This window comes from Lepidochelys kempii, chromosome 1 (genome assembly GCF_965140265.1).
Source record: "Lepidochelys kempii isolate rLepKem1 chromosome 1, rLepKem1.hap2, whole genome shotgun sequence".
Lineage (NCBI taxonomy): Eukaryota > Metazoa > Chordata > Testudines > Cheloniidae > Lepidochelys > Lepidochelys kempii.
The window spans coordinates 39384451-39410132 of record NC_133256.1 but is presented as its reverse complement, the minus strand read 5'-3'; the positions used below and the strand labels follow the sequence as shown (position 1 = coordinate 39410132).

Sequence of the window (25682 nt, the reverse complement as noted above, 5' to 3'; positions counted from 1 at the left end):
TTTCAAATAGCTAGGATGTGTTACCAACATATGGATACCACTGTTAGGTCCACCAAGTAGTACATCAGACCTCTGCAAAAACATGAGATCTCACTGCCCTCCAGTGACTGTAGCCTGCTGGGGGTATAAGACCAAATGGTTCTACATAGACAGGTGCCAGAACTAGGGGTGCTGAGGGTGCTACCACACCCCTTGGCTTGAAGTGGTTTCCATCATATAAAGGGTTTACAATTTGGTTTAACGGTTCTCAGCAACCCCACTATACAAATTGTTCCAGAGCCACTAACTACATAATTATAAATCTTTCATGGGTTGTTAGCCAATTATTGGTAATGCACAGGAAAGACAATAACACATGTTGTACAAATAGCTGAATTTCATTAGTTCTCTTTACTATTGACTTTCCCTCAGTGGGATTTATTGTCAACATGAGAAGGCTTGCAAAGTTACAGAATACAGCTGTCATGACTAACAATTAAGAGGTTGACAAGGAATGGGATATAATGTAGAATACTTGTGTCCCAGAGTCTGTCTCTTTATTATATATGTGTCTTTTTATTACTAGAAAGCGTTAAAACATTGAGTAGAATGTTACAAAACTGTAATATTAATTTTTCTGATATGGTTTATCAGCAGGTTTTGTATTCATAGCAGCACGGAGAATTTAGCAATAATAAAGAGAGTTTATTAACTCAGTTTATTAAAACAGGGTTCAAAAAAGAACTAGATAAGTTCATGAAGGATAGGTCCATCAATGACTATGAGCCAGGACAGACAGGGATGGTGTCTCTAGCCTCTGTTTGCCAGAAGCTGAGAATAGGCGACAGGGGATGGATCACTTGATGATTACCTGTTCTGTTCATTCCCTCTGGGGCACCTGCAGTGGCCACTGTCAGAAGACAGGACACTGGGCTAGCTGGATTTTTGGTCTGACCCAGTATGGCCATTCTTATGTTCTTATGAGTGTCTCCTTTTATCGAGTATTGTATGAATGACTTTAGCAATTCAACACAGTTGAAAAATACTAAGTGGTAAAGGTTTCCCATTTTGTAGACTCTAAATAACTATGGTTGTAACAGCCAAGACTATCACTTGGATTTTTACAGTCTGCAATGTAACAGGAGGACCCCAGCAATCAGAATTACTGGCTTCCTTTCTACTGCTAACATGGGACATGTGGCGTAGTTAAGTGACTTTTATATAGAATTACCAAAAGGCAGACTATAAAATTATTATAAAGTATTTGCAACCAGTAGTTTGTTATGAAAGTAGCTGGTATGTTACACGGTTATAGCCTCTTCTAAAAATTCATCCAAAATAAGCAAGGATATAATAAAATTGTGTTTAACTTTAAACAATACAAACTTAAGGAAGCTGAACTTCGAAAAGATCCTTCTTACTCGATGTGTCTTGTCTGCCATGGCTGAGTAACAATCTACTGAACACAGCCTCCTCCTTATAACTGCAACAGTCGTAGTTAGAAAGACAAAATGATTTCCCCCCTATTGCTATATAACCTCCTGATTCAGTGAAATATTAACTTGAAGCCACTGTTGTACACAGGGTTCCTTGAATGCTTCTCATTCAGATGCTGGCTTGTCATTCTGGTTTACCAACAACTTCATTTCTTGCTTATCTATGCTGGAATTGACACTGTCTGCCTCTTTTTCCTGCTCCGGTACACAAGTGCACCCCACAGGGATAGTGACGTAATCCTCTGTGTACACGTAGCGCCCCCCAGCACAAGCTGAAGTGCGGCGCAAGATGACGGTTGGCATGTACACTGGGGTGCTGCGGAAGTGGAAATTCTCCTCGCCGTAAGTCCCAGTGAGACAGCCCTGGCAGAGACAGTATGCTTCAGGAATGTACTTGGGATACCTTGTGGGATCGTAGGAAATTCTGTATGAAAGTAAATAATAAATATTCATTTCATGCTTTTATGAAAACCACCCGGAAAACATTACAGCAAATGCTGACATCAAATCACATTCTATAATGGGTTGGGGTTTTTGCCAGGCAAACTAGCTGTAGCTATTGCTGTCATGCTGCTGTGTTGTAAAGTCAAAAGAAAAAGGGACTGAACGGATCAGGGTCTGGGACACGGAGATCTGACTTGCCTTATTTTCCAAAGCTGTCAGATCGAGACAGTCGGGCACGGAACTGTGTGGAATTGTGAACTCAGCACAACAGGAAGGGGTACACCTACAGGCAACTCTAACATGTTCAAATCTTCGGGCTGTCTTTCACAGGGGTTTTCTGCAGCCACAGCTTTGCGGTATAAATATCCTGAACCCTCTCCTGGAGTTAGGTACCTTAGCCAGGTCAGCTGCTTTTCATAACCAATTAGAGAGAGCCTCCCCCCACCCCATCTCCCCATGGTTAGGGCACTCACCCGGGCTGGGAGAGGCCTGCTGCTCTGCCTGAGTTGGCACAGTACTTGAACCCAGGTCTCCTGCAGGGTAGGAGAGTGACCGAACCACTAGGCTATTGGGCATTCGGGGACGCTGGTGCTCAGTCGTGCCTGGTGAAGCTGTTCCCATTATTTATACAAAGGGAACGACTTCAATAGGAGAGACTGTGAAAGCTGCTCCCCAGACTGCCCAATCACTTGGTGACTAGGGCACTCTCCGGGGATGTGGAAGACTTGGGGGCAAGTCTCTGCTCCAAATCAGGCAGTGTGGAGAGCCCAGGCTCTTGGGTAGCCTATGGCATGCGCCTGCCAGTCAGCCACAGAAATTCCCAAGCTCCCAGTGTGACACTGTGGCCAAAAGAGCTAATTTGACCCTGGGATGCATGAACAGGGGAATCTTGATTAAGAGCAGGGAGGTTATTTTATCTCTATGTTTGGCACTGGTCCGACTGCTGCCGAAATACTATCTCCAGTTTTGGTGCCCACCGTTCAGGAAGGATGTTGATAAATTGGAGAGGGTTCAGAGAAGAGCCACAAGAATGATTAGAGGATTAGACAACATGCCTTAGACCTTGTCTACACTGGCAAGTTTCTGGGCAGTAAAGCAGCTTTCTGCGATGTAACTCCTGAGGTGTACACACTGCCAAGCCACTTTGTGCACAGAAACTGCGCAGTGGCAGGGCTGTAACAATCCACCCCGACGAGAGGCATGGAGCTTCCTGCGCTGGGGCTACAGCACCGCGATGCCAGTGTAGACACCCGGGTCGATTACAGCGCTGCGACTGGCCTCCGGGAAGTGTCCCGCAATGCCTGCTCATGCCTCTCTGGTCATCGATTTGAACTCTACTGCCCTGCCCTCAGGTGACCAACCGTGAGCCCCACCCCTTAAATTCCTTGGGAATTTTGAAAGTCCCCTTCCTGTTGGCTCGGTGACACGTGCAGTGGTCTCAGCGCATCTTTCCAGGTGACCATGCCTGCTCCACGCACCAGGCGATCCCCTGCTTGGAGCAATGCCGAGCTGCTGGACCTCATCAGCATTTGAGGAGAGGAGGCTGTCAAGTCCCAGCTGCGCTCCAGACGTAGGAATTATGATACCTATGGACAGATTTCATGATGCATGACAGAAAGGGGCCATGACTGGGACACACTGCAGTGCAGGGTCAAAGTGAAGGAGCTGTGGAACGCCTACCACAAGTGCTGTGCCCATGAGCTGCCAGTTCTACAAAGAGCTGGATGCAATACTCGATGGCAACCCCACCTCCACTGCGAAGGCCACTGTGGATTCTTCCATGGCTCACGTGCCAGTCGAGAGTGGACCAAGCCAGAAGGAGGAAATCTTGGACAATGATGTGGAGTGGGAGTGGGACCCAGAGGAAGAGGACGACTCGGAAGCCAGAGATGCATGCAGCCAGGAGCTCTTCGCTACCCTGGAGGAGACTAGCCAGTCACAGCTGTCGGAGCTTGGTGAAGAGCAAACAGGAGAGGAGGCCCCTGGTAAGTGGCTTTGATTTTGGGAATTGCTGAAGCGAGTTGTTGGAGGCAGGAGGGTTGCAGAAAGCAGGCTTATGTATGATGCATATACCACCACATGTCTACTCAGAGCGGCAAAACAAGGTGTTGATTGACTCCCTCACTTCACAGGAATCTGCCTCAGAGATCTCCATGAAACTCTCATGGAGATACTGGGCAACCCGCTGCTGCAGGTTCTTTGGAAGAGATGCTTTGTTTCTTGCTCCATTAAGGGTACCTTTCCTGCGCCACTCTGCCATCACGGGGTGCAGGGGTGAGGCAACTATTACTGCAGACAGGCGAGCCGTGTAAAGACCAGGGCGGAAGCCGCAGTCTTGGAAAAGACCCTCCCTTGATTTCCTGTTTACCCTCATCAGCAAGCTATCTTCCATAATGAACACAGCCTGTGGAAAATGTGGGGACGGGAATGATTATAAGGCCCCCCTGCAAAGTGCTGGCTCTCCCCAAGAGCCACATGCCCAGTGTACAGTATGGTCCTGGAACACTGATTTCCACTGTCCCAGCAGTTACTCACCATTTTGGGGGTCTTGTGGCTCATGTGTGCTTGCCTGGGGTCAGCCAGTTAGTGATAGGATGTGAATAGTGGCTGTGTTTTAAATCACTGAATCAGTGGTCTCTGTGTTGCAAACAATACTGCTTCTGTAAAATGTTGCATTTTGGCTTCACAGATATGATCTTGGGAGCCCAAGCTCCCTCTTTGTTATTGCCGGCTGAACGGCTGCGCAGAATTAGAAAACGGCCACGAAGACCTGAAGAGGACTTTCTGGGTGATGTCATGATGCATTCTGCGGCTGAAAACCAAGAACTGAAGGAGTGGCGGGACAATGAGAAGAGGGACCGAAAGGAGAATGCGGCACGCCAGAACGAAGCCACAGAGCAGCTCTTAAACATTATGGAGTGCCAAGTGGACACGATCCAGGCTCTACTAGCACTGCAAACCGAGCAGCTCCGTGCCCGCCCTCCCCTCCCAGCCACTGTCACAAAACTCTTTTCAATGTGCCCCCTAGACACTGTCAACGCATTCTTATCAACCTCCTGGCTCCAGTCTGTACCCGTGGCATTCTACTCCCCCATCACAGTCCAGCCTGTGAACTCCCAGTACCCACTGCACTCAACACCTGTCCCTCTGCAGTTTAGCCCTGCTGAAGTACAGTACCAGCTGCACTGTACTCCAAAGGAGAAGGTTGGATAGGATACCTGGACATTTACAAATCTTTAACTGTCCCGGGACCCCACCTCCTTCTGGGACCCTCCCTTCCCCCATCCCCCTCAGTGCTGATGTGTTTTTTTGTTTGTCTGTCTCCTCTGGTTGTTATTTTTTAATAAAAGAATTGTTTTGGTTTGAAAGCAATCATTATTCTATTAATTGAAAGCAAACAGAACCCTGCAAAGCAACAGGCAATTTTCTTAAACCTTCACAGTGCATCGTCTGCACCAATCACCATCACCTCCTAGCAGTACAAGCACTGCACTCCTGAGCATAGCCACAAATATTAGTGGCTTTCAGCTTCAAATTCTGCCTCAAGCCATCCCTGATCCTTATGGCCCTGCACTGCGCCCCTCTAATAGCCCTAGTCTCTGGCTGTTCAAACTCAGCCTCCAGGCGCTGAGTCTCCGTGGTCCAGCCCTGACTGAAGCTTTCATCCTTCCCTTCACAAATATTATTGAGTGTACAGCACATGGCTATAAGCATAGGAATATTGTCATGGTCCAGGTCCCGCCTCCCATATAGACAGCACCAGTGGGCCTTTAAATGGCCAAAAGCACACACTCAACAGTCATTCTGCACTTGCTCAGTGTGTTGCTGAACCATGCCTTACTGCTGTAAAGGTGCCTCGTGTATGGCTTCATAAGCCACTACATTAAGGGATAGGCAGTGTCCCCCAGGATCACAGTGAGCATTTCGACTTCCCCTATGGTGATCTTCTGGTCCGGAAGACCCTGCCTGAACAGGCCAGTGTTCCAAAAGATGCATGCATCATGCACCTTTCCACACCAGCCTACGTTAATGTGCATGAAACACTCACGGTGATCCACAAGCACCTGGAGAACCATTCCAATTAATGTACCCCTTCTGATTAATGTACTTGGTGGCTAGGTGGTCTGGTGCCAGAATTGGAATATGCATGCCATCTATCGCCCCTCCGCAGTTAGGGAAGCCCATTTGTGCAAAGCCATCCACAATGTCACACACATTGCCCAGAGTCACAGTCTTTTGGAGCAGGATGTGATTAATGGCCCTGCACACTTCCGTCAACACGAGTCCAACGGGTCGACTTTCCCACTCTGAACTGTTAAGCGACGAACGGTAGCAGTCTGGAGTAGCCAGCTTCCACAGTGCAATCGCCACGTGCTTCTCCAATGGCAGGGCAGCTTTCAGTCTCGTGTCCTTGCGCCGCAGGGCTGGGGCGAGCTCATCACACAGTCCCTTGAATGTGGCTTTCCTCATCCGAAAGTTCTGCAGCCACTGCTCATCATCCCCGACGTGCATGACGATGTGATCCCACCACTCAGTGCTTGGTTCCCAAGCCCAAAAGCGGTGTTCCACTGTGGTCAGCACCTCTGGGAATGCCACAAGCAATTTGTGTCGTAGCTACTACACGTGGCAAGATCAGTGTCAAACTCCTTTTACCTTTGTAGATTAAGGAATAACTCCACTGTCACGCATGACGTGTCAGTGAGAACGAGCAGCATATTGGTCAGCAGTGCGGGATCCATTCCTGCAGACCAAAGAGGCAGCGCGCGGGGTACACAAACCGTTGAAAGATGGCGCCAAATGCAGATGGAAGCACAGGGATTGCTGGAATGCAAAGCAATGCATCACGGAGCATTGGGACAGGACCCAGGATGCCCTGCGACCCCCTCCACCTTTCCACAACTCTTAGTGGCAGAAGAGGAAGAGGTGCTCTGTGGGGTAGCTGCCCAGAATGCACCTGTCATAAATATAAAGGGAAGGTTAAACCCCTTTGAAATCCCTCCTGGCCAGGGGAAAGCTCCTCTCACCTGTAAAGGGTTAAGAAGCTAAAGGTAACCTCGCTGGCACCTGACCAAAATGACCAATGAGGAGACAAGATACTTTCAAAAGCTGGGAGGAGGGAGAGAAACAAAGGGTCTGTGGGTCTGTCCATATTCTGTCTTGGCCGGGGATAGACCAGGAATGGAGTCTTAGAACTTTTAGTAAGTAATCTAGCTAGGTACATGTTAGATTATGATTTCTTTAAATGGCTGAGAAAAGAACTGTGCTGAATAGAATAACTATTTCTGTCTGTGTATCTTTTTTGTAACTTAAGGTTTTGCCTAGAGGGGTTCTCTATGTTTTTGAATCTAATTACCCTGTAAGATATCTACCATCCTGATTTTACAGGGGGGATTTCTTTATTTCTATTTACTTCTATTTTTATTAAAAGTCTTCTTGTAAGAAAACTGAATGCTTTTTCATTGTTCTCAGATCCAAGGGTTTGGGTCTGTGGTCACCTATGCAAATTGGTGAGGCTTTTTCTCCAACATTTCCCAGGAAAGGGGGGGTGCAAGTGTTGGGAGGATTGTTCATTGTTCTTAAGATCCAAGGGTCTGGGTCTGTAGTCACCTAGGCAAATTGGTGAGGCTTTTTACCAAACCTTGTTCAGGAAGTGGGGTGCAAGGTTTTGGGAAGTATTTTGGGGGGAAAGACGCATCCAAACAGCTCTTCCCCAGTAACCAGTATTAGTTTGGTGGTGGTAGCGGCCAATCCAAGGACAACGGGTGGAATATTTTGTACCTTGGGGAAGTTTTGACCTAAGCTGGTAAAGATAAGCTTAGGAGGTTTTTCATGCAGGTCCCCACATCTGTACCCTAGAGTTCAGAGTGGGGGAGGAACCTTGACATGGTGGCATAGTGGTGGGATTAACCTGAAATCATTTTGAGATCCAGTTGAGATTTTTTGAACTAGAAATACAGATTTTAAAAAGGAAATTTTTTTTTCCTTTGGAAAGGAAGTCCAGAAAGCAGCTGAAACTGAAAGCAGCTTGTTTTTTCTCTGCTTTGTGGCCAAGCAGAGACAAAAGGGGATTATCTTAGTGAATTGTAGGTTTTCTTTGCCTGGAGGCAGGGTACTTAACTCCTGCAGGGAAATTCACAGTCTTCCAACCCAGAGTTGTTTTTTTTTTCCCTAAAAGTAAATAGGGGGTGTGTGTTCTACCCATTTGCTTTTTCTTTGGGCTGGGTAAGCAGGTTTCCAAGTAGTTGGAGGTTTTTTGCTTTGATTTGGGCCCAGAGCAGAGACAAGGGAATTGTCTTTTTCTGTAGGCTGACAATCACTATCAGAGAATAGGTATTCTATTCCAGTACAGCAAAGTTTTACAGCCAAGTTTTGTTTGTTTATTTCTAAACCTCGGGTGTAAAGTTAGTTAAAAACAGAGAGGTTAGAATGACAAAATCCGCAGCTCGACTACAGCTGGAATTAGCCAAATTTCAGGCTGCGGAAAGACAAAGGGAACATGAAAGACAGATAGAACTCATGCGGCTGAAGAAGGAACAAGAAAGGGAGGCAGCGAGAGAAGCAGAACAACACCAAGCGGCTGCTCACAGGAGAGCTATGGAAGCAAGGGACAAAGAACTGGAGGAGAAGGAAAAAGAGAGGAAGTATGTGGAGAAGATGGAGAAGATAAAGGCTCAGCAGACTATCCCAACAAACCCTAGTAATCCTTCTCCAAGTACCACTTCCCATCCCAGAAAGTTCCCCACCTACAAGGCAGGCGATGATACTGAGGCCTTCCTAGAAAACTTCGAAAGGGCCTGCCTTGGGTACAACATCTCTACTGACCAATACATGGTAGAGCTGAGGCCGCAGCTCAGTGGACCCTTAGCTGAGGTGGCAGCTGAAATGCCTAAAGAACACATGAACAAGTATGAACTGTTTAAATCCAAGGCGAGAGTCAGAATGGGGATAACACCCGAGCAGTCTTGTCGGAGGTTCAGAGCCCTAAGGTGGAAACCAGACATGTCATTTACCCGACATGCCTACCACATTGTGAAACATTGGGATGCCTGGATATCAGGAGCAAGTGTTGAATCTCCAGTAAATTTGCTCTTCCTAACGCAAATGGAACAATTCTTAGAGGGTGTTCCTGAGGAAATAGAAAGATACATCCTAGATGGGAAACCCAAAACTGTAATCGAGGCAGGAGAGATTGGAGCCAGATGGGTGGAGGTGGCAGAGAAGAAGAAAACTGGTCGCAGTTGGAGCGGAGACCAGAAGGGACCACACCAGACCACACCCTATTACCGGGGGCCGCCCAAGGCCCCACCTACCTCCCAAAGAACCCTCCAGACCCCTTATCGTCCCACCACCCCATTCTCCAGCAACCCACCTCGCCCCAGTGACCCGTCAGCTGGACAATGTTTTAAATGTAATGAGCTGGGGCATGTAAAGGCCAACTGCCCCAAGAACCCCAACAGATTACAGTTCATTGCACCGGAATCACACCAGAGGTCTGAAGGCCCAGATACCTCCCAGATACCCTTGGAGCGGAGGGAAACTGTGAGTGTGGGCGGAAAGAAGGTCACCGCGTGGAGGGACACCGGAGCACAAGTGTCAGCTATCCATGCTTCCTTAGTGGACCCCAATTTAATCAACCCAGAGATCCAAGTGACGATTCAACCCTTCAAGTCCAACTCTTTCAATTTGCCTACAGCCAAGTTGCCTGTCCAGTACAAGGGCTGGTCAGGAATGTGGACTTTTGCAGTCTATGATGATTATCCCATCCCCATGCTATTGGGGGAAGACTTGGCCAATCATGTGAAGCAGGCCAAGAGGGTGGGAACGGTCACCCGCAGCCAGGCTAAACAAGCCGTGAGGCCTAGCTCTGTTCCGGAAACTTCTATCAGGACCCAGTCAGAGGTGATGGACCCGGACCCCAGGCCAATGTCTGCAACAGCAGTAGTGGATCCAGTCCCAGAAACCCAGACGGAACCAGTCCCAGAACCGGAACCAGCCGAACAACCAACACCAGACCCCGTGTCAGCACTGAATCCAGTACTTGCAACCTCAACACCAGAGGGCCCCACCGAACCTGAACTGGCAGCAGCCGATAACCCTACACAAGAGGCTCAGCCGGAGCCTGAATCCCAACATAGTGCACCAGCGGAGAGCGGTTCACAGTCAACAGAAACAGCTCCATCCCCTATATCGCTTCCAGAGGGACCAAGCCTAGGTCCACAATCCCATGAGGAACTGATGTCTCCAACATCAAGGGAACAGTTCCAGACCAAACAGGAAGCAGATGAAAGCCTCCAGAGAGCTTGGACGGCGGCACGGAGCAACCCACCGCCTCTCAGCTCTTCTAATCGATCCAGGTTTGTTGTAGAAAGAGGACTTTTGTACAAGGAAACTCTTTCTGGGGGACACCAGGAAGACTGGCATCCTCAGAGACAGTTGGTAGTTCCAACTAAATACCGGGCCAAGCTCTTGAGCTTAGCCCATGATCACCCTAGTGGCCATGCTGGGGTGAACAGGACCAAAGACCGTTTGGGGGGGTCATTCCACTGGGAGGGAATGGGCAAGGATGTTTCTACCTATGTCCAGTCTTGTGAGGTGTGCCAAAGAGTGGGAAAACCCCAAGACCAGGTCAAAGCCCCTCTCCAGCCACTCCCCATCATTGAAGTTCCATTTCAGCGAGTAGCTGTGGATATTCTGGGTCCTTTTCCGAAAAAGACAGCCAGAGGAAAGCAGTACATACTGACTTTCATGGATTTTGCCACCCGATGGCTGGAAGCAGTAGCTCTAAGCAACACCAGGGCTAAAAGTGTGTGCCAGGCACTAGCAGACATTTTTGCCAGGGTAGGTTGGCCCTCCGACATCCTCACAGATGCAGGGACTAATTTCCTGGCAGGAACTATGAAAAACCTTTGGGAAGCTCATGGGGTAAATCACTTGGTTGCCACTCCTTACCACCATCAAACAAATGGCATGGTGGAGAAGTTTAATGGAACTTTGGGGGCCATGATACGTAAATTCATAAATGAGCACTCCAATGATTGGGACCTAGTGTTGCAGCAGTTGCTCTTTGCCTACAGAGCTGTACCACATCCCAGTTTAGGGTTTTCCCCATTTGAACTTGTATATGGCCGTGAGGTTAAGGGGCCATTGCAGTTGGTGAAGCAGCAATGGGAGGGATTTACACCGTCTCCAGGAACTAACATTCTGGACTTCGTAACCAACCTACAAAACACCCTCCGAACCTCTTTAGCCCTTGCTAGAGAAAACTTACAGGATGCTCAAAAAGAGCAAAAAGCCTGGTATGATAAACATGCCAGAGAGTGTTCCTTCAAAGTAGGGGACCAGGTCATGGTCTTAAAGGCGCTCCAGGCCCATAAAATGGAAGCATCGTGGGAAGGGCCATTCACGGTCCAGGAGCGCCTGGGAGCTGTTAATTATCTCATAGCATTCCCCACCTCCAACCGAAAGCCTAAGGTGTACCATATTAATTCTCTTAAGCCCTTTTATTCCAGAGAATTAAAGGTTTGTCAGTTTACAGCCCAGGGAGGAGATGATGCTGAGTGGCCCGAAGGTGTCTACTATGAAGGGAAATGTGGTGGTGGTGTGGAAGAGGTGAACCTCTCCATGACCCTTGGGCGTATGCAGCGACAGCAGATCCAGGAGCTGTGCACTAGCTACGCGCCAACGTTCTCAGCCTCCCCAGGACTGACTGAACGGGCATACCACTCCATTGATACAGGTAATGCTCACCCAATTAGGGTCCAACCTTACCGGGTGTCTCCTCAAGCTAAAACTGCTATAGAACGGGAGATCCAGGATATGTTACAGATGGGTGTAATCCGCCCCTCTGAAAGTGCATGGGCATCTCCAGTGGTTCTAGTTCCCAAACCAGATGGGGAAATACGTTTTTGCGTGGACTACCATAAGCTAAATGCTGTAACTCGCCCAGACAACTATCCAATGCCACGCACAGATGAACTATTAGAGAAACTGGGACGGGCCCAGTTCATCTCTACCTTGGACTTAACCAAGGGGTACTGGCAGGTACCGCTAGATGAATCTGCCAAGGAAAGGTCAGCCTTCACCACACATCTCGGGCTGTATGAATTTAATGTACTCCCTTTCGGGCTGCGAAATGCACCCGCCACTTTCCAAAGACTTGTAGATGGTCTCCTAGCGGGATTAGGAGAATATGCAGTCGCCTACCTTGACGATGTGGCCATATTTTCGGATTCCTGGGCAGACCACCTGGAACATCTACAAAAAGTCCTTGAGCGCATAAGGGAGGCAGGACTAACTGTTAAGGCTAAGAAGTGTCAAATAGGCCTAAACAGAGTGACTTACCTTGGACACCAGGTGGGTCAAGGAACTATCAGCCCCCTACAGGCCAAAGTGGATGCTATCCAAAAGTGGCCTGTCCCAAAGTCAAAGAAACAGGTTCAATCCTTCTTAGGCTTGGCCGGTTATTACAGACGATTTGTACCACACTACAGCTAAATCGCTGCCCCACTGACAGACCTAACCAAAAAGAAACAGCCAAATGCTGTTCAGTGGACCGAAAAGTGTCAGAAGGCCTTTAACAAGCTTAAAGCGACACTCATGTCTGACCCTGTACTAAGGGCCCCAGACTTTGACAAACCGTTCCTAGTAACCACAGATGCGTCCGAGCGTGGTGTGGGAGCAGTTTTAATGCAGAAAGGACCTGATCAAGAATTCCACCCTGTAGTGTTTCTCAGCAAAAAACTGTCTGAGAGGGAAAGCAACTGGTCAGTCACTGAAAAAGAATGTTACGCCATTGTCTACACTCTGGAAAAGCTACGCCCATATGTTTGGGGACGGCGTTTCCACCTGCAAACCGACCATGCTGCACTGAAGTGGCTTCACACCGTCAAGGAAACTAACAAAAAACTTCTTTGGTGGAGTTTAGCTCTCCAAGATTTTGATTTCAACATCCAACACATCTCCAACACATCTCAGGAGCTTCTAACAAAGTGGCTGATGCACTCTCCCGTGATCAACTGGTTAAAATCGTCCTTGAGATGTGGAAAATATTGTTAGTCTTTATGTACTTGGTAGTATATTTAGAGATGCATGTGTCTTATTAACTCTGTTTGTCCTAGAGCTCCAGGAAGAAATCCCAGCCAGTGTTTCACCCTAGCTGAGATTTGGGGGGCGTGTCATAAATATAAAGGGAAGGGTAAACCCCTTTGAAATCCCTCCTGGCCAGGGGAAAGCTCCTCTCACCTGTAAAGGGTTAAGAAGCTAAAGGTAACCTCGCTGGCACCTGACCAAAATGACCAATGAGGAGACAAGATACTTTCAAAAGCTGGGAGGAGGGAGAGAAACAAAGGGTCTGTGGGTCTGTCTATATTCTGTCTTGGCCAGGGATAGACCAGGAATGGAGTCTTAGAACTTTTAGTAAGTAATCTAGCTAGGTACGTGTTAGATTATGATTTCTTTAAATGGCTGAGAAAAGAACTGTGCTGAATAGAATAACTATTTCTGTCTGTGTATCTTTTTTGTAACTTAAGGTTTTGCCTAGAGGGGTTCTCTATGTTTTTGAATCTAATTACCCTGTAAGATATCTACCATCCTGATTTTACAGGGGGGATTTCTTTATTTCTATTTACTTCTATTTTTATTAAAAGTCTTCTTGTAAGAAAACTGAATGCTTTTTCATTGTTCTCAGATCCAAGGGTTTGGGTCTGTGGTCACCTATGCAAATTGGTGAGGCTTTTTCTCCAACATTTCCCAGGAAAGGGGGGGTGCAAGTGTTGGGAGGATTGTTCATTGTTCTTAAGATCCAAGGGTCTGGGTCTGTAGTCACCTAGGCAAATTGGTGAGGCTTTTTACCAAACCTTGTCCAGGAAGTGGGGTGCAAGGTTTTGGGAAGTATTTTGGGGGGAAAGACGCGTCCAAACAGCTCTTCCCCAGTAACCAGTATTAGTTTGGTGGTGGTAGCGGCCAATCCAAGGACAACGGGTGGAATATTTTGTACCTTGGGGAAGTTTTGACCTAAGCTGGTAAAGATAAGCTTAGGAGGTTTTTCATGCAGGTCCCCACATCTGTACCCTAGAGTTCAGAGTGGGGGAGGAACCTTGACAGCACCGCTCCGAATACCGCTGCAAGTGCCGCAAGTGTGAACACGCTGTTCCGCAGGCAGCTGACAGTGTGAACACACAGCAGCGGTTTCCCTTCAGCGCTCTCTGAGCAGTGCTGTAACTGCTGGTGCTGTAACTCTGGCAGTGTAAACATACCCTAAGACCGGTTTCAGAGTAGCAGCCGTGTTAGTCTGTGTCCTCAAAAAGAACAGGAGTACCTGTGGCACCTTAGAGACGAACCAATTTATTTGAGCATAAGCTTTCATGGGCTACAGCTCACTTCATCGGATGCATAGAATGGAACAAATAGTAAGATATATAGATATATATATATATACACACACACACATACAGATAAGTTGGAAGTTACCATACTAACTGTGAGAGGCTAATTAGTTAAGATGAGCTATTATCAGCAGGAGAAAAAAACTTTTGTAGTGATAATCAAGATGCCATATGTATATCTTACTATATGTTCCATTCTATGCATCCGATGAAGTGAGCTGTAGCCCATGAAAGCTTATGCTCTAATAAATTTGTTAGTCTCTAAAGTGCCAAAAGTACTCCTGTTCTTTATACCCTAAGATTGAGCTCCTTGAGTCAATCACTATATTTAGCTTAACAAAGAAAAGTTTAAGGTATGACGTGATTAGTCTGTAAGTATCTACATGGGGAACAAATCTGTGATAATGGGTCCTCCATCTAGCAGAGAAAGGTATAACACAATCCAATGGCCGAAGTTAAAGCTAGACCAATTCAGATTGGAAATAAGGCACACATTTTCAGCTGTGAGAGTAATTAACCATTGGAACATTTTACCATGAGTCATGGTGGATTCTCCATTACTGACAATATTTAACTCAAGATTGGATGTTTTCTAAAAGATCTGTGCTAGGAATCACTTTGGGAAGTTCTATGACCTGTGTTATATAGGAGGTCAGACTAGATAATCACAGTGATCCCTTCTCGACTTGGAATTTATGAATCTATGAATAAGAACTTAGCAAGAGTCAAAGATGGGTAGGATGTTTATTCAGATAATAAGAATGTCCAGTTATAATAGTTAATGGTAAAAATAAAGTATTGGAAGGGAGGTAAAATCTCATGCTTCAGGATTTAAGCCAATCTCTAACTAAAAGGGATCATGATTAGACTTTCATGGAGGGCAGGTTACCTGACATCTGCCTACTCTGGGGTTCTTGTCCCTTTGTCTGAAATACCTGGTGTTGGCCACTGTTGGAGAAAGGGTGCAAAACTAGATGGACCACAAATCTGATCCAGTCTGGAAACTCCTGTGTTCCTATAAGAGAGTTAAAATTTCCCTCTTCATTGAAAAGAATGAAGACATTTACTCATGTGTGATGCAAACTAATCAGGTAACTCATTACCTCCTTACATTCTCTAAATTAACTAGTTGTAAGCTGACATGCTAGACTTCACACTGGTTTCCTAAACTACATTTCCCAGAATGCCACAGGCCTAGGATCAAGGGTTATACCCACTTCCCAATATAAAAGCCCCAGCCTGTTGGTGTATCCTTAGTTTAAGGAGCATGCTGTTGTGGGTAGACTTCAGGGATCCCCCTCAGTCAGAAACACAACTGATTTCAACAGCCCCATAATAAGGTACATTTTGGCAATCGATGCATAGTTTGGGTTATACCATATGGTATGTTGTTGTCTCTTAAGTGTTGGCTTTTCCCCACAGAACATGAATAACTCCTTTAAACTCAAATGTCAACAACATTACAGGCCTTTTGCAACCTTCCTCTTTCTCCACTATGCTTGCTCTCTTTCTCTGGGTAATATCTGTGTATTTCAAGATTACCACAAGTAAGATCACCATGAAATAAAAAGATTTGGAGCCAGCAAAATGGGGATGATGAATAATCTTCATCTCCTCCATTGATATATTTAAAACCTTCACCTCACACTGAACTGTGACCAGTAATTTCTGTCACGCACCTCTGCCACTTGATTTAGGTTGTTAATGGATCCCATGAAAGCACTTCCAGACTGGCTAATAGAGGCTTCTTGCCCCATGCAAAGTTATGAGTTTTTAGTTGTTTTTTACCTTCACTGATCCACCCTGATCTTTCCCCCAAAATATCCTCCAAGCAGAGGGGTATATATTCTAAATTTCATGAGGCAGGGGAGGGGCACTGGGGAAAGCTAGATTGGGGATCAAAATGGGTGTTGTATGGAAAGCGTCTTACAATCTGAACTGTGGGGTTGCTACCCTAGCTCCATAATAATAAAAGGAATGGAAAAAATCCGAGCTGATTCTGAGCCAAAGCCTGGATCCGAATTCTGGAAAGGTTTTGGAGCCAGACCAGAACTTCACAGCTGGTTTCTCTCCATAAAATGGGCTGAAGCTAAATTCTGGACCCCAGTATCCCTGAACTTTGAATCTGGATCCAAGTTTCTGAGGCTTCAGCCCAAATCTTAATAGGAAACCTTTACTGTAAAGCCTCATTGTCTTTCTGTGCTATGCCTCCTTTGGTTTGAATTGCTCAGAGATTGCCAGGGCTGCTGTCATGAAAAGTCTGTCCATTTTAATGTCTTCCTTTCATACAATCTGTGCCACTGCACAGTTGTTCCTGTACTCATGTGTAGAACATGAATGTTCATGCACAGGGTCCAGGTACATCCTCAACTGTGGCAAATCAGCATAGCTCCATCACTCATAGGATTTCAATTCATAACAAACTTGTTTCTTTCCCTAGAAAAGGACTAAAAATGTTTTATTTGTTTATAAGTATCAGTACAGAATAGGTTGGGGGAATGCTCTAATTTCACATGAACACTTTCCCACATGTGACTAAAGATATGACCACATAATCAGTGTGTTATTGGTGGTTAATGCTAACTGGCCTTTAGACAGCAGTCCAAACATAGAGAAATGATCTCCTGGCAGTCAGCTGTACACAGATGCTGTGTTTAATGTTTGTTCTAAATAAATTTAAATTCCCAACTGAACTGAAGTGGCTGGTGAAATGTGACTAGTTTTTGGCTTTACTCTTTCTTGTGACTCTGTTGAGTGGTTTGAGAGCTCCCAGTGAAAAGCAAACTTCCTGCTGTTTGTTTAGTATGATTGCAAGCTTTGAAAGGCCACTTTGTCAGAAGCGGCAACACTTGCAAAGCATTGACTGTCTAAAGATCTGGTTGTCCAATAGTGCTGTGCCTGTAGGTGATCTTCAAAATCATACTTTATCACTTATATTGCACTTCACAATTTCCGAGCGCTTTACATGCACTCGGTCAGATTCAGTGCTGGGATGAGGACTTGCGGGATTGCAAAGTCAGTGTCAGTGTGTCCATTTACACCATCAGTGAGTTGGCCCAATATATATGTAAAACAAATTAAGTGTAAAGTGAGTTAACGAAAGAACCCTAGCAACACCTCCAGTAGAGAAAGAGGTACCTCTCCATAACAAAACTAGCAGCATTGAAATCTCCATCATGTAAATTGTTCAGAATGTTCAGTAATGGGAGGATGCTCTGCATTCTAGAACTCTGATAAGGTCCAGCTGATCATTACACAGATGCATTAAAATAAGGATCTGATTAATAGCAGATTTGTGTTCTGCTGCACCTCTGTGCTATTCCACTGTATTGTACAATAATGCTGAACTCTGTAAAATGTCCTGGATATGGTGCTTGAAAAAGTCAATGGAAGTTTACTCACAAGAAAAATACCTTCCCTTATATAATTTTTTTAAAAGTATTGCAGTTTAAGCCAGCCTGAGCGTTAGCAAAGATGAAGATCGATTTCCTCTTGTAATTCTTTACTAGAATTTTAAATACATGAGCACTAAAACTGGCATTTTTACAGAGAGAAAAATCATTTGTGAAAAACAAAACAAACACACTAACAAAATTAAAGTCATTGACTTTAATTTAGTGACTTAAGTTCACTGGCTCTTTATAGATCTGCAAAGTAACAGAGTGATATGGGTAATTAAATTTCATACTACAGGTCGTATACTGTTCTTCTTTGGCCAGCAGGATGGGATTTCAATATCAGGCAGATGTACTTTATGCATTCCCCCTCCAACAACCTCCCCCTGAAGCACCACGGGTTAGGTACTGCCAGCAGCGAGATCCTGGACCAGATGGGCCTATGGTCTGATCCATATGGCAACTCGTGTGTTTCTGAGGGGTAGCAAGCCAAAAATGATGTAAGTCTTGATGTTTGTATAAGCAAATGAAGGGCCAAAGGATAGGAAAGCAGTAATAAGTGCAGAACAAAGATAAGGGAAGAGGCTGCAGATGGATCGTGCATGCATCCTTCCAGCCTAAGTCGATTGCTTTGAAAATATATCTGTGTAGGTGGATATAGAATTACACACTTGGATGAGGGGATATGGTAGGTGAACGTCAGACACTAGGATTTCAGTGCAGCATTTGATTCTTTCTCAGGAACTCTTATATGACAAATCCCAGGTGGTTTGGCTTGGAATGCTGTCATATGAACTGAAAGATTAAACAAGGAACTGTGATAAATGGCAGTGTGCTGAGCTGGGGGCAGGTGCCCTGGGAGGTACTGCAGGGCTTGGAGGTAGGCTGGGACTGACTTAACCTCTTAATTATTAATGATGGGGGGATAGAATTAATGATGGGGGTATAAACAGGATGTTCATAATGAAATCTGCAGATGCTGCTGCATGGGGAGCTGTTGCAAATATCAAATGAAGACAGAGAAATAATACCAAAGATCCCAGACAGATTAAAATCAGGGGCAGAAACATAAATTTGGGAAAAACTAAGCTAATGCACCTGGAAAGAAAAAAAAATCTATAATGAAGCTCTTGAATGGCAGAGAGAAAACTGGAGAGCACTAAGGCTGTTAGACTTCTGGGTGATACTGTGTTTGTGGTATAATCTGAGCGCTTTTAGACTGCATGTTCAGTGGTATCATGTCATGGAGTAGGGGAAGGGACAATCCCTCTGCATGCAGCATCAGTGTGATCACACCTCGAACTCTACACTCACTTCAGGGCACACTGCCACCAGAAAAACACTGGCAACTTAGCGGAAATTCGGAACAGAGCAACAAATGATGGTCAGAGAGGTGGCGGGCAGTGGCTTGCAAGGAAAGTTAGAGAGAAGCTTGGCTAAGAGACTGCTAAAGTGGGGATGATCATTGTCTACAATGACTCAAAGAATGAAAACATCAAGGAGGGAGAGGAAATATTTAGGGTGGCACTTGCGAAGCTAGTTAACCACTGCAACAATTTACCCAGGAGTGTGGTGGATTCTTCATCACTTGAAATCTTTAAATCAAGACTGCATATCCTTTAAAAAGATATGCTATTGCTCAAACAGTTACGGGATGGATTCAGGCACTACGGGGTTAAATTCTATGGCCTGTGATACACAGGAGGCCAGACTAGATGAGCTAATAATCCCTTCTGGCCTCAGACGTCTATAAAATCATAGGCTGACATTAAGAATTTACAGTACCATAGACAGTAGAGGACAAGAGAATACATGTTTTAAATAAGATAATACATTTTTATTGTTTGTCTTATGATGGCTCCTGGAGCCCCATTATTGTAATGATCTAATAAAAGTCTGAATATCAGGCAAATTTTCCTGCCAATTAGATCTATTTTTAGGCAGTGAACGCTAGGTCTCTGCATCACTGGGCCAGGATTCCCCTCCAATCATGTATTACTTTCAAACATTCTTTTGCTTTCATTATGAGCTCCAACTGAAAATTTAAACTAAAAATAAAAAACCAGTCCTTATAAAACATGGGGAGCTTCTCTGTTATTCAATACTTTCTCCCAAGTTGCCCCTCAAGCTTGGGAGGAGCTGTCCATGAACATCCCCAAAGCCACCTCATTGTCTTCCTTCAAAACCCTCCTCAGAATTCTCCTTTGCCATGATGCCAACAAAAAGTGTGAGGCCAATGACCTGCAAAGACCACTGCCCCTCACACTAACCAGTACTGTCTCACTCTTTCCTTGTGTTCCCTGTCTGACTGTATCCATCTGTTGTCCCTTGTCTTATACCAAGAATAGTTTGTAATCTCTTGGGGGCAGGGAGTGTCTTTTTGTTCTGTGTTTGTACAGTGCCTAGCACACTGGGGTCCTGGCCCCAGACTGGGGCTCCTAGGTGACACAGTAATACAATACTGTAAATAAATATTAAAAGTCTAGGGTTACTTGAATGGCTAGAGAGAGGTTGGGGCTGTCTGACTGGCATAGTTTGAGATGTCTGGAGGAGAGTGCAGTGGATTTATGGCTTTCTGATCCCCCTTTTCCTAAGACTGGCCCCATTCCTGTGATTGGTGCTGGGTGGACAGATTGCTGTGCCTGTGCTGAGCTCCACTGAAGTCAAAGAAGTCTGCCCACGCAGCTACGATGGCAGAATTGAGGCCTTGCTTTGTTGTTCTTATCCCAGGTAGACCAACATCCTGAGAGGACCAATATATGGCAGAACAAATGAGTGTGAGTTAGTTAAGTTATTGGTATGTGCTATTCTCAGCATTTCAACATATTTGGGGTTTCTGTGAATTTTTTATGTAGCTATAAAAAAAAATCCTCAATGTTTACAAGAAAATGTAATATTCCTAAATATATTAGTTTGTCTATAAAGGCCTCATTGAGCAAATGAACTGTTTTTATCTCACATAGGATTATTTTTTGAGCTAAAAGCAAGCAGGGAACATGCCACAAAATAAATATTTATTGGAGGTCCCTAATGAGGTGGTATTTTTATCTTCAAGACTGCTGCACGACTGTGACTTTGTCCTTCACTCAGGGCATCATAAAGGGAGCACATATGAAATTTAAAGAGAAATACAAGGTCTTTTGGGTTTGGGCTTGTTTTTAACTCTCTGTTGTTCACAATCTTCTTTTAGAAGATTGAAAATAAAGGACCGAGTCCTCCATTCCTTCTTCAGGCACAACACCCAGATAAGTACAGAGGGCAGGATCATGGCTTGTTTTCAATGCTTTAAAAAACTCTCATTTTATTTTACTTCCTTGTGTGTGGCCTGGCATCCTGAGAGAGAGGAGCCAACCCCTGGGGACAGTGTTTGCAGTGAGGAATGTGAGGGAACCTCCTTGGAACATCATAACTGTAAACATGGCACATGTTGCACTCGGATGCATTTTAGATCCCAGGACAGTGGTCTGGCTTAAGGACACTAACTGCTATGAAGTCCATGGCTTTCATTGTTATGCTGTCTCCATGCGCACTCCTTCGCTACTATTTATTTTTAAATATTTTTGTTACTCAACAGGATTATCACCCATAGCCCCATGGGGGTTTCTAACCTAAATCAAGGCATTGTGAAAGCACAGGGCCTCCTGCCTCCTCATCCTGATCTTTTCTGGATTTCTCAAAATCGCTGAGTTTCAGTGGGAAAACCCCTTCTGTCAGAGTGAGAGTGGCTACCCCAAAAGGAAAGCTCAGGTGGCATTACCAACCCCTACACAGGAGTAATCTACACAGAGGACAATGCGGACCTAAATTTCAGATTCCAGGCTGTCTTCAGGACCAGCAGTTAGGAAAAACACCTTTTTATTTCCGAGTTTCAGCTATGGTATGGAAAACCTTGAGAGCCAAACATGAAGCCCTATGGTTTTGCTGATACTGAGGGCTTGTCTTCACTACGGGCTAAATCGGCACTGCTGCGATCAATGCAGCGGCATCAATTTAGCAGGTCTGGTGAAGATGCAATAAGTAGATGGGAGAGTGCTCTCCTGTTGACTTCAGTACTCCACCTCCCTGAGAGGCGGAAGCTGTGTCAACAGGGGAGCGTCTCCCGGCAGCATAGTGCGGTGTAGTCAATCTAAGCTATGTCGACTTCAGTTACATAACTTACGTACCTTAACTAGCATAACTTAGATCGACTGACCTTGTTAGTGTAGACAAGGCCTAAGTCACCATTCAGAGTATAACTGCACTTTAGGACATGATAGCTTTTCTTTATTTAGTTACAGATTTTTTTAAGTTCACAGTAATGTCTCTCTCTCTGAGGAAATCATCTAAAATATTAATGGTTCCCACCATTGTTGGTGTTCTGCTCCTGCTTTCTTCATAGTTTATTTTCTCTGCTAAAGGCCAAATGTTTAACTTTAACTCCTAAAATGTTTAACTCCTAATGTTTAACTCCTAAATGTTTAACTTTACCCCTTGGATTGGATTTCCTTTATTTATTTTCAGTGGAATTTTAGGTAATCGAGTCATGTTTCCACCCCATATTTCTCTCATGCACGTATCTGTTATTTCCTGCTGTAACTGAAAAAATAAATGTACTGAAAATTCAGAGCTCTTCACTGAAGAGGTTACTGTCTCTTAGTCCCTGTAGTTATATCAGATTCCTGCCCTGTTGTGGGCTCTGACAGCCAGTCAGATGCTTTCTTTCAAAAGGTGCAATTTATTAAACAGTGAAGATTGTGGAATTTGTAACCAATGTTCCCTTTCCAAACAGCATCTATATCATGTCCCATCTGGTATAAAGCTTCATTTCAATGAGAAGTGTAAAAGTGCCCTTAAACTACAGGCTGACTTGACCAATTGTGGGTGTGTACCTCCATGGAACAGCTGCAAAATCACGGGGGATTCTTGGATGCAGTTTTATAGGAGGGAGTTGATTCTGCATGGGGCAATGTGCACCATGTGCCACCTTTCGGATGGTGGTGAAAAACTTTCTAGTTAAGAAAAAAGCTTAATGGTCAACTCCATTTTCTTGTTCACTTCTCTTTTTAGCCTGTTCTATGCATTTCTCTGGCAGCTTTATATTTTTACCTCACACTGCACTATTTTCTAGCATATTTTAACTCTTTAAAGCCCTTTGTCTGTTTTTTTCTAATATCTTTTAACCACTGTGCTCCCCAAGATGATTCCTCACACCTCAAGATCAATGCTCCTGACCCCAGCCTTCGGCTCTTCACTTAGTTCTTCTGTCACTGCAGCGCAGCAGGCCAGGCCATTCACATGCAATTGAGGCATCAAAGGAAAGTCAAAGTGACTCCTGGGGTAGTGAGTGGGCTTCAGCCTTTTTCTTGGGAGGAACAAGGGAACTTGACATTACAGTATTGCCAATGTTAGGGGTAAAATCCTGGCCCCATTGAAGTCCATGGCAAAGCGCCCATAGGGCCAGGATTTCACTCCAAGAGTTTAAACTCTCGTGTATTCCAGCATCACTAGTCCATGTGCAAATTATTGTGAGACATTCTCTTAGAGCAGGGGTGGCCAAACTGTGGCTCCGGAGCCACATGTGGATCTTCAGAAGTTAATATGCGGCTCCTTGTATAGACACCGACTCTGGGGCTGGAGCTACAGGAGCCAACTTTCCAATGTGCCGAGGGGGTGTTCACTGTTCAACCCCTGGCTCTGCCACAGGCCCTCCCCCAACTCCACCCATTCCTGCCCCCTCCCCTGAGCCTGCAGTGCCCTTGCTCCTCCTCCTCCCCCCCCCACACCGAGCCTCCTGCACGCCACGAAACAGCTGATCATGAGGTGGGGGGGAGGAAGGGAGGGAGAGGGGCTGATTGACAGAGCTGCCGGTGGGTGGGAGGCCCTGGGAGCAGGGTGCGGGAGCTGATGGGGGGGCTGCAGACATATTACTGTGGCTCTTTGGCAATGTACATTGGTAAATTCGGGCTCCTTCTCAGACTCAGATTGGTCACCTGTGTCTCAGAGACTCTGATGCTCAACACACCTCTGTATCGGGAGGCTTGTCTGAATGGAGCTAGGTCCTTACATGAAAAGTAGAATCATGCCACAAAGTTACAGAAAACCTTTTTGCATATTAATTAAGGGATCTCAGGTTTTCAGAAGCATAGATTTTAAGCCCAGAAGGGACCATTATGATCATCTAGTCTGACCTCCTGCATAATATGAACCATAGAGCCTTACCTCAGCAATTTCTGCATAACTTCCTACTGGACTAGAGCTTATCTCTCAGAAGGATATCCTGTCTTGATTCCAACCTTCCTTCTCAACCCGCCTTTGTTGTGCCCTGTGCCAGGGGAACAGCTCTGGTCTGACAAGAAACAGCCCGTGAAGAAGACAATGGCAGTGGTGGCCCCAATAATCCCCACCCTTGGCTCGTGCCACCCTTGGGAGTGTAGCAAAGTAAATAAGGGCGCTAGTCACCTGTAAGACCAGGGGGAGACGCTGTGCAGGTTGATAGGGAGGCGGTACTTTTTCTCACTGGCTGCTCTGCCCCCTGCCGGACAGCTCACGTTATGGTCTTTCTCCAGCGGTTCCAGCTGCAGGGTGTGGTGGAAGGCGCTGAGCATGCCCGCGGTGAGCCTCCCATACAGCTGCTCCAGCAGCTCCTCCGGCCGGTCGGCGCAGGTTCGAGTCCGCGCGGGGCGCCTGTTCATCTTGAAGGCCTCGGATGCGGGGCGACCCAGCCCAGCAATGAGAAGAGCTGCCAGCAGCACCCAGCCCTATAACAAACACAGCGAGTAACGACGCTTCCTCGTGGGCTGCTGCCTGCTGCCCTGCCCGCCGCTGCAAGCCAGGGAGACACGGGACAGGGGGCTGGCGCAGGGCGACGCCTGGGAGTCGGGGCACGTCGCTGTCCCCGAATGCAGCGCAGCCCGCCCTCCTCCAGCCCGCGGAGCTGGGTCGCTGAGCTGTCCGAGGGGGGCCCGCTCTGCACAGATCTCTCCGCTCCCCTGGCACCCAGCGAGAGCGCAGCTCTGCCTCCAGGTCCTCCCGCCGGTTCCAGCCCATCCCAGCCGTCTGGAAACGCATCTGCCCCCCCCCCCCCCCCCACTAACTCTGGCTCTGAATCAGCCCGCGCCAAACGGGAACGAGCCCCAAGGCATCAGCTGGCAAAAGATTGTCCGGGGGGCGGCGGGGGGGGGGGGAGGAGTGATCGCAAGACAGAGAACAACAAGTGTCTGCCCGATCGTCTGCTTTCCCTGGCACCCTAGAACGGAGCTGTGCCCCCCCCGCAGCCCTTACCTGGCCTCGCGGCATGGTGGGACTGGCTCTCAGGCGAGCCGGGCCGCGGGAGCACGCCGCTGACAGCGCCGGGGTGTCAGAGACCCGGCCTGCGCGGTGGAGGGGCTGGAGGGAATGTTGGACAAGTGCCCCGCGTCTCGCTGCAGGGCCCCGGGCGCCAGGAACATTGTAGACGCTCACAGCGGAGGCGAATTTTCAAAGCCTCGAGCTCGCCTGTCCCGGCGCATGGGGTGGGGGTGGGGTGGTCAATGAGCCCGTGTCCGAATATGGCAAGCGGCCCAAGGACGCTGCGCTGAGCTGTGCCCGGGGAAGGGAACAGCTGGATCTACCCGGATCCTGCCAGATGCTGCCCGTGTCAAAACCCAAGCCCCCTAAAGTGTACCGTCAAAATAGAGACTCGGCTTAATTGCTCCTGATGCTCCCGCGTCCCGCTGCATCCGGAGCATGAGCACTGCAAAAACGGGGATCCGGCACCTGGCTGCTGCTGGATCCCGCCATATTTTGGGCCCTAACCTGCAAATTCTGATGTTTGAACAGGGAACACGTCCAGCTGCTCCTACTGCACCAAGGAAACAGGCGCGAGCGCCACAAAAAAATCAGTGATGGCCCCTGGATCCAGAGGGATTTGGCGCTTTTGGGCCCCAAATCGCAACCTGTACACTGGCCATGGAAAACAAACCGAGCCACTCCTACTTCACCTGAAAAACCTGCGCGCGGCTGCAGCA

At 46.7% G+C, this 25682-nt stretch overlaps 1 protein-coding gene across 2 annotated transcripts; it reads right to left on the bottom strand.

The window, feature by feature from the left end:
• Positions 1–371: 371 nt before the first annotated feature.
• On the bottom strand, positions 372–25385 carry IL17D (interleukin 17D). 2 transcript variants are annotated; one of them, XM_073339746.1, is made up of 3 exons: positions 25340–25385; positions 24136–24434; positions 372–1899 (listed from the first exon to the last, which is right to left on the bottom strand). In XM_073339746.1, exons 2-3 carry the CDS (start codon positions 24366–24368, stop codon positions 1581–1583), a joined length of 552 nt encoding a protein of 183 aa, XP_073195847.1. In that variant the 5' UTR covers positions 24369–24434; positions 25340–25385; the 3' UTR covers positions 372–1580. The 2 variants fall into 2 exon arrangements, with proteins under 2 accessions (XP_073195847.1, XP_073195838.1); XM_073339737.1 differs by lacking the exon at positions 25340–25385 and adding an exon at positions 24958–25173.
• Positions 25386–25682: the final 297 nt, after the last annotated feature.